Source organism: Mytilus californianus, unplaced genomic scaffold (assembly GCF_021869535.1).
Source record: "Mytilus californianus isolate M0D057914Y unplaced genomic scaffold, xbMytCali1.0.p SCAF_10, whole genome shotgun sequence".
NCBI lineage: Eukaryota > Metazoa > Mollusca > Bivalvia > Mytilida > Mytilidae > Mytilus > Mytilus californianus.
Window position 1 is genome coordinate 48,835,342 of NW_026262582.1, and position 16,946 is coordinate 48,852,287.

At 31.6% G+C, this 16,946-nt stretch overlaps 1 protein-coding gene across 5 annotated transcripts in view; it reads right to left on the reverse strand.

Annotated features, from left to right (window-relative positions):
* Nucleotides 1–2,357: 2,357 nt before the first annotated feature.
* The window catches only part of LOC127718280 (heterogeneous nuclear ribonucleoprotein L-like), a 30,573-nt gene continuing 15,984 nt past the window's right edge, over nt 2,358–16,946 (reverse strand). For 2 of the 5 annotated variants that reach the window (XM_052224278.1, XM_052224275.1), the window contains exons 9-17: nt 14,903–14,974; nt 13,870–14,237; nt 12,928–13,083; nt 11,625–11,746; nt 9,938–10,068; nt 8,299–8,372; nt 5,928–5,985; nt 5,374–5,469; nt 2,358–3,761 (exon numbers count right to left, since the gene is read on the reverse strand). In XM_052224278.1, coding sequence (XP_052080238.1) covers nt 3,631–3,761; nt 5,374–5,469; nt 5,928–5,985; nt 8,299–8,372; nt 9,938–10,068; nt 11,625–11,746; nt 12,928–13,083; nt 13,870–14,237; nt 14,903–14,974 — 1,208 coding nt within the window. In that variant the 3' untranslated portion in view covers nt 2,358–3,630. Of the gene's footprint in view, nt 3,762–5,373; nt 5,470–5,927; nt 5,986–8,298; nt 8,373–9,087; nt 9,162–9,937; nt 10,069–11,624; nt 11,747–12,927; nt 13,084–13,869; nt 14,238–14,902; nt 14,975–16,946 lie in introns of all 5 variants that reach the window. The other 3 variants (XM_052224279.1, XM_052224276.1, XM_052224277.1) reach the window with 2 other exon arrangements.

Below are 16,946 nucleotides of genomic sequence, written 5' to 3' on the forward strand. Positions count from 1 at the left end.
TTCTTACCTCACATACACTTTTTTTTCTATTGATAGTGCTACTAATGAGTACATTATTTGAGTTTCTGAAGAAGTGGCTGTTGTATCTATTGTACCCTTATTTTTGACATTTTTACCTATTATGTCTGTCTGTTTTAATGACACATTGTTATCAATACAATGGAATTTTATGCGACTGTCATACAAATGAGAGGTTTAGTTGCCTATAAAACCAGGTTTAATCCACCATTTCCTACATAAAACAAGCATTCTGAGAGTATTGCATGGCAATACATAGTCCCCTACCGGGTAAAAATTCATTATACTGGAACAAAATGCTAACTTGTTCTATAACTTGTCATGGTGTAAACAAAGAGTAAATATCATGTCAATATCTTCAAGCATGACTAAAAACAGTGTGGAAAACTGATTATATGAATGAATTTTTCAAGTCCAAGGACCATAACTCTGCACAAAATTATTAGACCGAAACCAAAATTTGAACTTGATCTGTAACTTGTCTTGATAAAACTATATACCAATTATCAATCAATATCTTAGAAACAAGATGAAATAAATGTGGATAGTGTCCACATGTGGACACAGATGATGCCCCCGCTTGCATATCATATAGTTATAAAGGGACATAACTGAAGAACGGTAAAAGTGACGCTACCCAAATTTGAACTTGATCTGAGTTTTGTGGTACTAAGCATTGTGTGTAAGTCTCATAACATTTGGTTGAGGCTAACTTAAGTAGAGAACAGAAACTAAAAATTCAGCAATTTTTCTATTTGTAAACACACATAACTCTAGAACGGTTGTGTATAAGTTTTACAACATTTAGTTGAGACAAACTAAAAAATTCAGCAATTTTTATGTTTATAAAGGGACATAACTCTAGAATGGTAAAAGTGTTGCCACCTAATTTCGTACTTAACCTGTATTATGTAGTAATAAGCATTGTGTATAAGTTTCATAACATTTGGTTGAGGCAAACTCAAGTTAGAGAACTGAAACAAAAAAATTGTACTTGATCCTTACTGAGTTTTGTGGTAATGAATATTGTGTATAGGTTTCATAATGTTTGGCTGGGGAAAACTTCAGTTACAGAATGGAAACTAAAAAATTTTGCAATCTTTCTATTTATAAAGGGGCATAACTCAATAATGGTTAAAGTGACACTACCCAAATTCAACTTGTTATGTGTTTTATCAGTGGAAGTCATAATTAAACATTGCATTGTATAAAGCATTGATTGTAGTTGATTCAACTATAATCATGGTCAAAGGAAGATAACTCCAATTTTAAAAATATATTAAATAAACTTGATATTTAGAAGAAAATAAAAATTTTGCAATTTTTCCTTTTATAAAGGGGCATAACTCTAGATCGGTTAAAGTGACACCACCAAAATTCAAACTTGATCTGTGTTTTGTGGTAATAAGCATTGTGAATAAGTTTCATAACATTTGGTTGAGGCAAACTTAAGTCAGAGAACAGAAACTAAAAATTTTTCTTTCATTTGTCACAAACTAATATAGATTTGTAACTTATCTACAAATGTCATCAACTTTTATCTACACAATGTAGTGTATTGAAATATATACATTAATAAAAATAGATTATTATCTAATCAAAGGATTTCTCTTCATAATTTTTTTTTTATATATATAGCATTCAGAAAATTAGTTTATACTAAATAACAAACAAACCTGTCAAAAAATTCTTCACAATAATTTAACAAAGAATGTCTTTAAAAAAATGAGTTATCTCCCTTTGTACAAAAATATGGTTTAACATAGTACTCTAACATTAGATATGGCCCATAACTCTGAACTAAATCATCAGACAGGAACAAAATTCGAACTTGATCTATAACTTGTCATGATAAAACTATATACCAAATATCAAATCAATATCTTCAAGAACGAAGAAAAAAAGTGTGGAAAGCTGATTTGCCGGACTGACGCATGGACAGACGGACGGACAGACGGACGGAGTGCAAACCTAAAGTCCCCTTCGACTTCGTCGGTAGGGGACTAAAAAGCCTGTACCAAGTCAGGAATATGACAGTTGATTGATTGATTGATTGTTGGTTGCTTATCGTCCAGTGTATATGACAGTTGTTTTCCATTCTTTTGATGTGTTTGAACTTTTGATTTTGCAAATTGTTAAGGGACTTTCCTTTTTGAATTTTCCTTGGAGTTCGGTATTTTTGTTGTTTTACTTTTTGGTAAGATTCCAACGAATGTTTAGTGCTATTTATGTGGATAGAATGGTATGATAATATATACTGTTGGTAACAACACTGTTAGATCATAGGACTGGCACATTGTGTCTTATAGATATGAAAACTTTGATTAAATAACAATAGATAGTATGAAAAATTGTCTTTTTATTTCAACAAGAAATATTATTTCTACAGACAAATCCATTAGTTAAAATACATTACACCTGGACTAAAAATACCATTGATTAGATAGTTAACTATCTGGTTACATATCAGCACATGCATTTTAAAAGTGGATGTACTCCCTCATAAAGAAAGGTTGAATGAGATTCTGCTGTCCATTATTGTATGCAATATGATCTCTTTTGTTTGATTTAACTGAGTACATGAGGGTCTGGTTGGGGGTCCTTCATTTCTGTTATCATTAATTCTTTTAGGCCATTATTCTCTATTCTGTAAATCCCCACCCACACCCTCGTACATCTGTTTATCTAAATCACTGACAATATAAATGAATTAAAACTTATAGCGATGACAAGACCTTAGGACTTAAAACTGATCTTTCAATGGTATTTCTAAACATGGTGTATAAGTTCTACAGAATTGATTGAATTAAAAAATGTACAACAACATATATGAGATGGGTGATACAAATAATGGATCATGATTGCTGAGAATCCTGCAATCCAACACTTGGTTGTACTACCAATTTAACTATATAATGGGATGAATGACGAACAATAAAAGTTTAAAGCACAAAACATTATTACAGTTGTCTTTTATCCTCACTTGTGGACACAATAGGTTTATCAAAGCATTGATGAATTCATATTAGAATAATTCAATGAATCATTAGTTATATTCCTGGCAGAATTTAACAATACAACATGATTGGCTAAACCCATCTTGATAATCTAGTATATTTTCTATCTAAATAATAATGGAAAATTTCTTTTTCTAGTCATTAACCTCATTATCATTTGTTAGTAATCAAAAATGTTTTTTCACAAGTTTAGCTGCCCACTTGAGATAATGCTTCAAGAGATATCTTATTTCCCTATTATACATGATACATATGAATGTGATGCAAAATGAAAGATTATGAATAAAATATAAAACTTTGCCCATTTGAAACATCTAAAATCATACTTTCCAAGGACAGCCTATCTTGTAACATATACAAATTAGTTAGAACTATTACATTTTTTGAAAACAAGATTTTATGAATATTAACATAGACCTTGAAAAAATTTCTTTTGTCATAATTAAGAAATGAAAATCTATTAAATATCCAATGAAATGTTTCAGTGAAAACTGCATGTTATACACACACGTATACAGTAACAGGATATTTCAATGTACACAACAGTAAATCAGACAAAATGTCTGACATCACATGGTCGTATCACATGACCTATTCACTCCCTATCTTCTCTATCCCCTCTGTCTCCTCCTCCTCTGACCCTCTCCATCCTCTCTCGCCTTTCTCCGACCTCTGAGATGGTGTTTGGCGAGAAGCACAATTTGAAGATAAATGGTGCCTTACCAGCTGAAAAGAGAAAATGTAAATTTATATATTATAACATGGCTTACTGATATCATCAATGGTATCAACCAGAAAAACACATAAAACTAAAGCACATGTGGATTAAGATATTTCCACCTGTCCACCATTCTATCCATAAGTTTTGAAAATATGTTCATTTAGAAACATTTCACCTTGTATTCCCAAAAGGGGAATGAGTCACTGTATGTAAGTGTCCGAACGCTGCTCGTTTTAAAGGAAAATTAGGTCAGACTAGTGATATTATAGTTTTGCTAGATATTCTTGAAAGTATGGTTCAAGCATAGCTATGAAGGTTTTCATAAAATAAAACAAATATTTCTGAGGTAAAAGATAAAAATTTCCTGAAAATTGGTTAAAATAAGATCATGGCATTTTTGTTGTTGAAATTTACAAATTTTTATAAAATAATTAAAATTGTAAATATATATATATATATATATATATATAAGGGAACGACTGTTTTAGTTCTTATACATTCTTGGCTTTCAAATATTCGGCTTTGAGCTTTCCTGGTGAAGGCAAATCTAGAAAAACTATTCAGACTCATGAAATTATAGGTGTTATTTTCATTTTTTTTACAACATCCTAAACTTTCGATGTTTCATTTTAAAAGTATTCAAACCAATTATTTATACTGTGCTTTCATTATGTATTGAAAACAAGAACTATTCAGTATTTATATAGCATATTCTCTTTTTAAAGGTAAACCTACTTGAGTGTCTAGTTTGTATAATTGAGCGTATCAAACTTATTTGCTTACTTGTTTGTTGAAGCTGAATTCTTAACTATTGAAAATAAAGACTAGTTCTTCATGCATCCTTTTGTTGAATCTTTGATGATATTGTAGACTTATTTTAGAGTTTCTTTTTTTAATGAGTTATGCCTGTTGACCAAAGGTCAATCAGCACAAATACAGACAATCAACTCTTACTGTGACATAATAAGCATTGTGAAATTGGAAATGTACGGAAAATGCATGAATGAGTCGTCTATTGACTTAAAATGACAATTGTTCCTCTTTCAATAGGAGGTAACTAAAGTTAATATGCAGAAGTAATATGAGTAACGTTATAAATAGCAATTGAAAGAGAAAGTGAAAGTAAGTATATATGGAAGTAAACTATTAAAATAAAATAAAATAAAATAAAAATACAATGTTTTTGTTGTTGAAATGTTTGTTAAAATTATTCTGCCATCAAGTGTTAGCACTCTTGCACAGTGGAACGAATTATACAATAAATTATTGTCAGTTGTGTTCTGTGTAAACTTTGTGTTCAATTAAAATCTTCATTTCCAAATATAGACGACTTTTTAATAGCAATTCCATATCATTTTGACTGGCTTCCCTTGGCCAGAGGTACTACTCCCAATCGCGTCGGGAATGCTGTAAAGTGTTTGACCGCCGAAGGTATAGGGAAAATAAAATAAAATATCGCTAGTCTATGCTGAATGAAAATGCTGTGTTCCTTCATTAAACTATCGGAAATGGCTTGTGTTTAAATTTTAAAGGTAATATGGATATCATAATCCATCTACCAAACAAACAAGTTTTATTGTACTTTATACAAACTTAAGTAGATAAGGTGTAACTTACTTGGATTATCTATAGAAACATGGTTTGTCAAGATCAGAGCCTCAATAGCCCAGGCTTTACTTTCAAATTCACATAGACCAGTACAACTTCTTTCACCTGAAAAAATCAGTTAATAGTATATAAATCATCTATAGAAAAAAGATGCATTTACTAATTTTTATCAAGCCACAAAAATTAGTATGTACTTAAATAAATTCCAAAGTATATTTAATATAATAGAAAAACAAAGGATACAGGGTATCCATCAATGACACAAAATCAGTACATGCACAGCAAACACAAAAAGTAAAGGAACAGCGCATTAATTGCTGTTCTTTATCTCAAAGTCACATAAAACCACATAACTGTATGTTCTTCATCGTTTTGTACTTGTTTATACATGTGTTTTCTGCTTTTTTACAACACTGCCTCTAGGGAGTGTCTAAATGACAAATTAAGAACATGTTGTTTTTTGTTTTGTTGCTTTTTAGAAATTTATTAAATAATACATCCTCATTTTTTATAAGCAATCAATAAAATCATTTTAGTCATCTTTGGAAAACTCTTGTACTTACTTTTACTGGGAAAGATTTTTACTTTGGATGGTTTCTTTGCCCCACTTCTGTCAAACAACTAGAAAAAAATTATAAATATTATTAGTAAATACAATTAATATCACTAGTGTGAAATGACCACACAGTCCTGAACCATTAACTTTTATTCAAGTCTTATATGGTGTGCAATCTTTAGCGTTGTCTAAAAAAACGTTTCTTTGGTAATTTTGTTCCAAGAGGTCATCGGCTGGGTAAAATCTAGTAATGACCAGTAGCTCAATCATCATTAGAAAAAAGAGTCGACAGAAGTCTTCGCTAAAATGTCTCTTAGAGGTTTTTCATCCCAATTGTCCTTATTTCCAGTGGTAGTCAAAATTTTGTTTTTTACTCAACTCCCTTTATAATTATTTTTTTTGTATCTAATTTTTTCTATCTACTTTTCATTTTATATCATCATTTTTACATGCTTAGTGTCTCAATACTGTCTTTTTGTGCTAGTGAGGTTTAAAACTAAAATAATCATCCATCGATCACTCAAATGTCATCGAAATCCTCATCTTATCAAATGATCTGACCAAAAAATTACCAAGATCTTTATAAGATGTCAAAACTGGATGACTACTCAGAAATTCCAATACATGTATATAGCAATTTCAAGTTACCATTTATTTTAAAGCATTAAATAAATCTTTTTAAATTACAACATTGAACTGTTTAAAAAATATCTAAAGCATGACAGACAATGTTTTATAACCTGTTAATATGTTGTAGATCTTTTCTGAACATAATTTTGTGGCATCTTTCAAATCCTCATATGCCCATACCCTTGGTATCCATGTATATAACGGTGAAGCTTTTATAATACGTTCAAGATACAAAGTTCTGTGTTAATCAGACTTCAACAGAGCTTTGCGTCTAGGTACCAGTATTGTCACCGCATAGGCAATGCAGAATACTTTTGTTGAATTAGAATTGAAAGAGAAGTATATGAATAGTGACTGTTGTAATTCAAGTGTCTGAATTACAGGATTTTACACTAAATGCAATAACCAATTTATACTATTTCAAATATATATATGTAGGACTCAAATCTATGGCGGGTTCCAAATCTATGGCAGATTCCTAATCTATGGCAAATATGACGTTACAAACGCCAAACAAATCAAATCTATGGCAGTTTTTTGTTTTCTCCAAATCTATGGCAGATCTTTCCGGGAAAAAGAGTAACATATAACGTCACAATAAAATAACGCCATATTGCGTCGTCGCCGCCGCTAACGATGGCGGAACCCATAGATTTGAACACCATTTTATATACATTTTTTATTATATGTAGAATGTAAATCAAAAACAGATATTTAACACGGGGCTCACATATTTTTACAAACAAATACACAGGGAAACACTTTCCGCTTTCCCTCTAGAACAATTTGCCGATGGTGTGACCTTTTATTCAGAGGAGGGACAATATTTGCTGTATCGTCCGTATCCCGCGATGAAGAAAGGCACCGCTGTTTTAGTATTGGATATTTTAGGAAAGGAGTTATAGTAAATATGTTAGCGTCTATGGCTGGCAAAGTATATAAAGTGAGAGATGAAATTACAGGATATACCACTTTGACTTAAATCGTCATCAGTTAAAAAAGATTGATTAACGCTCAAATAAATATAATTGTGAAAAGTCAAACTGTTTAATTCTTTTTATAAAAAAACTGCTTTCTTGTTTGTTAAGGGACTTCCATTTTTACTAGTTGGTTTAATGAATGGGTTTAACAGGTACATTGCACAGATTAGAAAATACTTATTTTTATGGGGCACATCATTTCAATCCCGAAGTCTGTATTATGGTATATCACTGCTACACTTAGGACATTTTATGGTTGCCATCACGATTTGGTTGAACATTATGGAATGTTTATTTCACAAATGTTTATAGTCATGCTCACGTTGTCGTACATTTCGACCTGTTTAAGACAAGTCATTGATCGTATAGTTTCTGCCTTGATCTCCATTTGCACAAAATCTGCCATAGATTTGAAAACAACAAAAATCCGCCATAGATTAGGAAATAACAAAAACTTGCCATAGATTAGGATTTTAAAAAATCTGCCATAGATTTGGGATGGCATGACGTCATATTTACCATAGATTCGGAATCTGCCATAGGTCTGGAACCCACCATAGATTTGAGTCCTACATATATATATGGAAAACATTTAACTTCACCAGAGGGCAATTGACACCTTCCATTCTACTTAAACAAAATGAAGACATTCCGTAAAGCAAAGATTTAAGAAGTACTCTTTGATATCTCATTTCTACAATATTTTGCATAAAAGCAGGAAGGACATGATACCAAAGCTCTTCTGAATGGAATGTGTTTTCACTTTACCTCTAGGACTTCCTCTTCAGAATAATTAGGTGGGATGTTATACATGTAAAGCATTTCAGTCGGTGCTACAATACTTAAACAGTGTTAAGGAAATGTTTCGGATAATCAGTTATAGAAATGCATTTTATTCTGGCCACATAACACAAACTCTAGTTTCATGAAATATGCTGCTAAAACATAATGGATCTTTCTTATTTGTTTGGGCTATTCCATTAAAATGGACATGGGAGGGAAGGACTTCCAAAGTCCTCCCCACATACTTATATAAGTAATTTTGCACATATCAAATGGACATACCACCCTTAATGACCCACAACGTAATGGAATATCCCTTATAAAGCTTCAGTACTTTTTTACACAAAAGAATTCAATTCTGATATTAAGAAAATGACATTCCCATAACAATATTTGTGTTAGTAAAAAACAATTTAACCAATTAGTATAAACTCCCAAGTTTGGTACAAATTCTTATAATTTTTTTTCTAGCCTCTGTAAAAATTTTGAAGCATGAAAAGAAACTATTAATGTAGATAGCAACTCCAGTATATAAAAACAAATGTAAACAATCTTGACATGTACAGAATTAACAAATATACTTATAAGAATTTGTACCAGTTAATTAATATAAACGTATTTTGCTGTGCTCCAATCAAAAAGAATAACAAAAAGAACACAACATTAACTGATTTTTTGTTGTTGCAAAATTTACAAATAAAACTTTTGCAATGCAGCACAGCAAAATAGTAGTTTTTAAAGAAACGTGTCGCTCAATATGTTTAAAAACAATACCTCAGAAATTTCCTCCTCTGAAATGGTTGGTGGAGTATTGAAGAAATGAAGTATTTTGGACGACGCTACTATACTTGCACAGTTGTTAAGGAGAAAAATTTAAAGTTTAAAGTTTAGAATTCTAAGCTTTTCAGCAGAAAAAATAATTATATATGCCAAATTTTGTTAAACAGAAACTCATTTGCAAACAAAGCTCATTTTCTTGAATATTTAACAAAAACTTTTACCAAAGTATTTTTCAAAGACAAAAGATTTTCATAAATATTTACTTTTCTCTAATTACCTATTCTGGATTTCAATTCAATCCCAAATATATCAAATCCCCAAAAATGCAATGAGGGGATTTTTTTTACGTCTTTATTAATCATTTCACAATTTTGAAAACCAATTCATCAACCAAACTTTATAGCACTTGTTTTAAACTTGTATTTTTAGTTATGTTTATATTTTCAATGTTGTTGTCTTAAAATGCATAAAGTCATGATAGTAGTTGGACCGTTCAAAATACTTCATCATAGAGTGAGAGTGACATTCTTCGCCAAACATTTTTTCTTGTTTTTTTTCCAAATTGTCTTTTTAATTGTACACTTTACAGTAACTAATAGTAACAACAACTATCTATTTACTGCATCTTTAAACAGCAAAACAATGAAATGGAAGACATGTAAATTCCTTTCCAAAAACATAAACTAACAGAGATGAAGAAATCATTCTCACAATTTCACAATCAAAGGACACAAGAGACTTTCTTCTTACAGGAGCATTTTTGAATGGCAAATTTTAATATTTCCTGTATCCATGGCAACACAAATTAAAGGAACATACTGCAACACTTTCAGAAAAAGGATATGATTTTTGCTTGCAGCTTCAGGATTAGAGAATCTGTTGTTACGACTTCCCATAAAATCTTTAAATGAAGTGGTGCCATCTGGTAAATCATGTGGTTGGGCTACATCCTTAAGGAAAGCTTGTTTAGAATGTCTGAAAAGAAACATATACATGTACATTGCTTATGATTTGTGATTTTGTTGGGAATAACTTTCATCAAATCTATGTAAGGGGGGGGGGGGGGGGGGGGGTAAAGGGGGGTATTATCTGCATGATTTCAATTTCATGATGAATGAACAATTAAAAAATATCTTGCACGTTGATCTTTTTACCGATTTCACGAAACATGGTGAATAACGAACCTTTTTTCATGGCTGCACGTGAAATAATAAAAATGGCAAAACACGTTGCACAAAAATAACCCTTTACCACCCTCATCTATGAATGGGTCAATTCTACCACACACAAAAATTCCACTCTTCTACAATATAATTTCATTAAATGTCGTTCTTTATCTTATAATAAACTGCTTCGCCTAGCGCAGCTGGATACGATCACAGAGGTCCAACCCTGAACAGTTGGGGCAAAAATGGACACAATATTTATGCTTGATACAGGTCTGAATTTGGATTGTAATTAAATATTTGACACATTATAGGTTTCTGACACAGAATAAATGTAGTCAAAGAACTTAAAATTGGTTATATGATTTGAATTTATATTCAATTGAAGATTTCTTGCTTTTGTGCAATACACTGTGCTGTTGCGCAATACTTAGTAAATCTGTTTTCAGACTATATACAAAGAATAAGCAAAATAAATTGTGACCCCCAATTTTTCTTTGGAAAATTGACAATTTCTTAAATCTTGAGGAAAAAAAATTTACCCCCTAAACAATAATATTTTAAGAAATCTTTATAATTTCTTAAATCTTGAGGGAAAAAAAAAATGTTTGTCCCCTCCCCCCCTAATTGAAAAAAATTACATTTGAAGAAATTTTCTATTTGTAAAATGTGGTGCAATTTAAGAAAAATCAATACACTTAAACACAAGTTATTGCCTGAAAATAAAAAAAATGCTTGTTTTAGACCCTTTTTGGCCCCTAATTCCTGAAAGATTTGGGTAACTACCCCCAAAATGAATCCCAAACCTTCTACTTGTGGTATTGAACCTTGTGGTACAATTTCAGAGCAATCACAATACTTATACACAACTTATTGTCCTGAAACTAGAAAAATGCTTGTTTTGGGCCCCTTTTGGGTCTCCAATTCCTAAAAGGTTGGGACCATCACCCCCAAAAACAATCCCAACCTTCCTATTGTGGTATTGAACCTTTTGGTTAAATTTCAGAGATCCATACACATAAACTAAAGTTATTGTCCCGAAACCAAAGTCTTCGGATGACGACGACGATGACGTGATAGCATTATACGACCCCAAAATTTTTTTGTGGTCGTATAAAAAGTGATTAATAAATGTAAAAGCATTATATAGCTAAATAATTCACGAATCATTTGATTCATTTGAGTGTGGATTATAGGAACATTAATAATTCTATTGCAAAAGGTAAAAAAAAACTATAAAAAGCCAGGTGAAATAAGGTCAATAACCAGATAGAGATTCCAAGATTTGATAACTTATGACTTTGGGTGACTCCCCGAATAAATAATTTTTGGATCTTCTCATTCTTCTATCAACTCAATACTTACCCTAACTGTAGTTTGTTTCCAAAGAAGTATGTATTATTTAACATGTTCATACACCTATCAACTGCCAAGGCATCGCCCATCTGTACCATAGCAGCATTATCCTTGCTCTTCAAAAACTTAATCTAAATGAAAAGATTATAAACCATTTTATAATACTACAACCTATCAACTGCTAAGGTTTAACACAGTTTTACATTCATTATCACAGTTATAGTTGTTTTAAACAAAATTTAAAAGATAAGATTACATATTATTAGAGCTAATTTCCTAATGCTTGTAGTTTAAAGGTTTGGTTGGCTTGCTTGCTTGCTTTGTTCTATAAATGTTTGCTGAAGCATGGTTATTAAGATTGACATCTGCAATCAATAGAAAGGCAGGGCTTCAGCTTGTTTACATTATACCTTGCACTACTTAACAGCCAATAACATTTATAAGTATAATGTATACAAGCTCAAGCCCCGCCTATCTATTGATTGCAGATGTCAATCTTAATTACAATGCTTGATCAAACATTTATACAAACAAAGCAAGCAAGCCAACCAAACCTATAAACTACAAGCATTAGGAAAATAGCTTATCCTATCACCTTTTATTTTATTTTATACATCAGGGACCACCACAGGCTATTCAAAAGTGGTCACCACCCTTGGATTTCCAGCACTACTTCTGATTTTTTCAGTACCAACCTTTACTTTTGAGATGGTTTGAAAAACAATTCTAATTCAGATTACTTTTAAATGACTAAAGTTAAGTTTAAAATACATAAATATTAATATATATATATATATATAGGTAGAACTAATAGTATACTAAAGGTATAAAATTTACAAGTATTTTTCAACAGTTAAAAAGATTAATTTCTTTAAGCACCTCCCTTGTAAATTTATCAGTGGTGATCATAGACATGAACAGCAACACACTTTTCTTCTACATAATCGTTCACCACTTACCTAAACATACAACTGACTTGTATAATTGTCAAATCACACAGTTTATTAAAAATAATGTTTCCCTGGGGCCTAAATCCCACGCCTTGCAAAACTAACCTTATTAGCTGAAGACAGTACAACAGCAATAGCATAGTAGCAAATAGTCAATAGATTTAGCTGAGTTTTTGAATTCAATATTTGTAAAATTCTGAGAAGCCAGCCATCAGTGGGAAATGTTTAAATGACCGTTTTTACTATTTTTAATGAAGACCATGCAATAACTTCAGCTCTTTTTGCTTTTACCAAATATTTTTGAAATTGTCTCATATACTCTCTTTACACTTGTCCTGCCATATTTTACTATGAATACATACCCTAACTACATTGCCATAGAGACAGAAGAGATTAAATAGACGTTCACAGTTCATTTCATTGTCCAATCCATACACCATAATTACTGCTCCCTGGGAGAGTCCACTGGCTCCAGGGGGTCCATCACTATAACCTGATCTGTATCCACCTCTATCTCCCTGTAAAATATAATTTCTTGTTCATCAGCCATTATTTTCTTACAACCTCAAATACCAATGACACCTTAGGTATTTTAAAGTGGTGGAGTTTTGTAGGCATTTGTTGCAACTAAACTTGTTCTTCGCAGATTGGTAACATTTCCATGAGTCTCGAAGTTTGGAACACAATTTAGATTTGTAAACACACAATCATGTTGCTATTTCATAGAAATGATAGAACATCACCTTTCGTAATGTTGTAAAGCAAAAAGAATTTTGGAGTTCAAAAATGCATGCAAAACAATAAGTTTCATGTTGGAAAATGGATATTTTAAATTCAAGAAGGCATAAATAAATGTTAAAGTGCTCTAGATCTTTAATCTTTGATAAATTGCTGCAAATAACAAGATACACTATCAACTGAAAAATTGTCTCAAATCAGCAACATATCTCAGTTTACAATGACATGAGACCTGAAGAAAATGAGAATAGCCTACCTAAAATGATTTGGTTTTAGTAGAATTTGTGATCACAACCAATTTTTTGTGAGGTTTGTGCTGTCCAACTTTTTTGTTTTGTGGAATGTGATTTTTCTGTTCAACTTTTTTCTTTTTGAATATAATGAAAATTTTGAACACCAGATACAAGTATAGTTTAATGCTGTATCTATATAAGGAAGGATATAAGTTTTACCTAATCATGGAGATTTTTCTTTGCATTTTTGTACTTCTTGTGAAAGTCTTAAAAAAAATATTGATTGCAAAAATTACTCGGTTTATTACAGTATTCTCCAGTTTTAACACTTACCCTTCTATCTCCAGAACCATAGCTCCCTCTATCTCCGTATCCTCGGTCTCTTGGTGGATACCTGTCATCATATCCACCACTTCTTGGTGGTCCTGAATTATAACCTCCTCCATATCCATCACCCTCACCATACCCCCCTCCACCTCCATAACTGTTCTGGGGTGGTGGTGCACCATAGCCTCCTGAAGGAGGTGCTCCGTACCCTCCCTGTGGTTGTCCATAGCCTTGGCTCTGACCATATCCTCCCTGGCCTCCTCCGTACCCTCCTCCCTGTGGTGGTGGAGGGGGTCCATATCCTGATCCTGGAGGCTGTTGGTACCCCCCTTGGCCTTGTGAGTAACCTCCCTGAGGTGGTGGTGGTCCTGACCCTGCAGATTTAAAGTTGTAAATATAACAGTAAATTTTCATATACATTCAATTGTAAGGTTTTTCTTACCGTTTTGAACAAAAGGTGCACAACAATATAGTTAATAAATAAAGCCTTTTTCTTTCTGTAATAGCAGCAATTCTGAAATTTAAATTTATTTCACCAGGCTAGGGATTCTACCACAAAGCCCTCCAACTCTCAAGGAGGGCTATCATCATTGAGACCACTAAGGTGGTTGGATGATCAAAGGAGAAGCAGCTTTAAACAATGAAATAAATTTTAAGAAGGCACATAATACTTTTATAGGAATTATAACTCTTAGTAATAAATAGAGTTTTTTTTATTAGTATTGTGATATAAAAGTATCTTGTTATCATAGACTAAATTTTAGGTTGTTTTTGCAAATAGAAATTGTGTGTAATATCAATTGGTTTAATTTCAATAAACTTTTCAAGTTTTTATTCAGTACCAATATTTGTTCCTTAAAAACAAGTCAAAACGATCACGTTCATGCTCAGTGAACCCAAAATCAAAACTATAACCTATCACATTACCCCAGTCACCCTAGGGGTGCATAATTTTGCACAAAATTCAGTCGATTTTAACTTCAAAATACTGTATTTTTTTTTCAGATACAACCTTCGGCCACGTTGTGTATGTAATTACCATAAGAGGCTTGCTGACCTTGATATCTAGGATCTGGTAAAAGTGGGCGTCCTGCTCCTGGTGGTTCATTTCCTGTAGAAATAAAATTTCAAATTTTAAAATTCAACAAATATATCGGGTAAATATTTTACTTCTCAATTTTATGATCTATATATAATAAAGAATGTAAACCATAATCATCCATTTATCTAATTTCAAGATTTAGAATATAAAATCATTTCAATGTATTCTCTTCACTTGTATACATAAACATAACATTATGTATGGAAATCACTATTTAACATCAAATGCCAGAGTTCTTGAAATATTTTTTTCCTTAGTTGTCCTTCAAGAAAATTTGCAGGTCCTTTTTATTATTTCTATTGCAAAATATCAAAATTGTATCGGTCCTTTGTAAAAATTTTGGTAGTCAAAGCCTTCGACCACCACTTTTTCAGAACTCTGAAGTGTTGAACCAGAAGGTTAATTCTAAATGTTTTTTAAATTTGTCAAGTTTCTGAAGTTTTTGGTTTTTATAGGAGAGTCCAATTTAAAGTGCATTAAGTCACAAAATTAAATATTCAATTCTTCTAAGGTTTTTTAAATTGAATTGTACTACAAAGTTAATAATCTTGACTGTTTATATTTGAACGAGCCGATTTTTTAATTTATTATAACAGATTTTAACTGAACTGGGACTACAAGTGGATAATCTTTACTGTATATATTTGAAGGAGCCCATTTTCTAATTTTAAAAATTCCATTATTTTTCTTATATGATACCCATCTATCTGAAAACTCTCTAACTTTTTCTATGAGTTTGATAAAAATACAAGTTTAAGAGGTATTTTGATGTAGAATGTAAGAACGTGATACATTTTACAAAGTCTTCCTAAAAAGCTCCACTGATAGCAATCATAAACAATATATGTCAATAAAAAGACTGCAAATGTTTGTGTGATTGTATACATGTTTGTAACATTCTAATCTATAATATAATGCCTCAGTAGGATCTTGTACACCACTGATGACTCATCCACAATACAGCACTTGAAGAAGTCTGCATCCAAGTTGTTCCCATGGTGCTGTTAATAAATAACCAATCGAAACAATCAGTACATTATAAAGAGAGGTTTTTGTTTTTGTAACCCCTGTTTTGATTGGTCTGTTTGAATTTAATTTCCCATTGGGTGATTGTATGTTGTCTATGGTCTGTCTTTGTGGGATTAGGATGAAACTTCTGTAGAGATTTATTGTTTGCTTTCCAACCTTGATATTTTTTCGTTTTCTGATTTATAACCAGGTATTGTAGGTATATCCATTTATAGGTATCAAGCAATTAATTTGTTTCTTCTGGTGGTAAGAATATAAAGTCCATATATGTCACAGTTCATTTTGTATGAAATTTCAAGGTACAAATCCAGGTCTTGATTGGTCTGTTTGAGTCTTCATTGATTCTGCAAGTTTTAAAATGCTGTCTTGTCTATTTTAAGATTTTGATTTGTAAAACAATTGAAAAATCCATCATATTTATATTTCTGTGAGAGTAGGTTAATGACTGGAGTTATTTTGTATGTTGCAATACATGTATTTTTATTCTGGTTTCTGCAAAAGCATTTCGAGGAATTACGTAAGCTGTCATCTTTCAGGCTCCATCTCTTTGGCATCCACAAGTAGGCTATTAGTTCAATGTTTGTTTAATCGAGTATTTTTCATAATCTCCAAGCTGCAAACTAGGTAATAATCCACAGAACTAAGTTTCCAAGTAAAACGCTGAATCTTGTTGTAGTGAAATGAATTTTAAAAGGTACATGTGAAATAATTGGTCACTGTTTACCAAGAATATTGATTGCATAAATTCCATTGTTTCTTTTAGGAGCATTTTTTTCTTGTATGCTTTAAATTTGATTCAATCCTGAATTTTTAGTTCAACCAATTTTCTGGTAAACAGTGGAAAAGTTTTTTTTTAACAAAAATGAATGAAAAAGAACATTTTTACAGGTAAATATCTGTCCATGACTGTTACATTTCAACATATTTTTCAGTTTTGATCTCTTTATTTCTA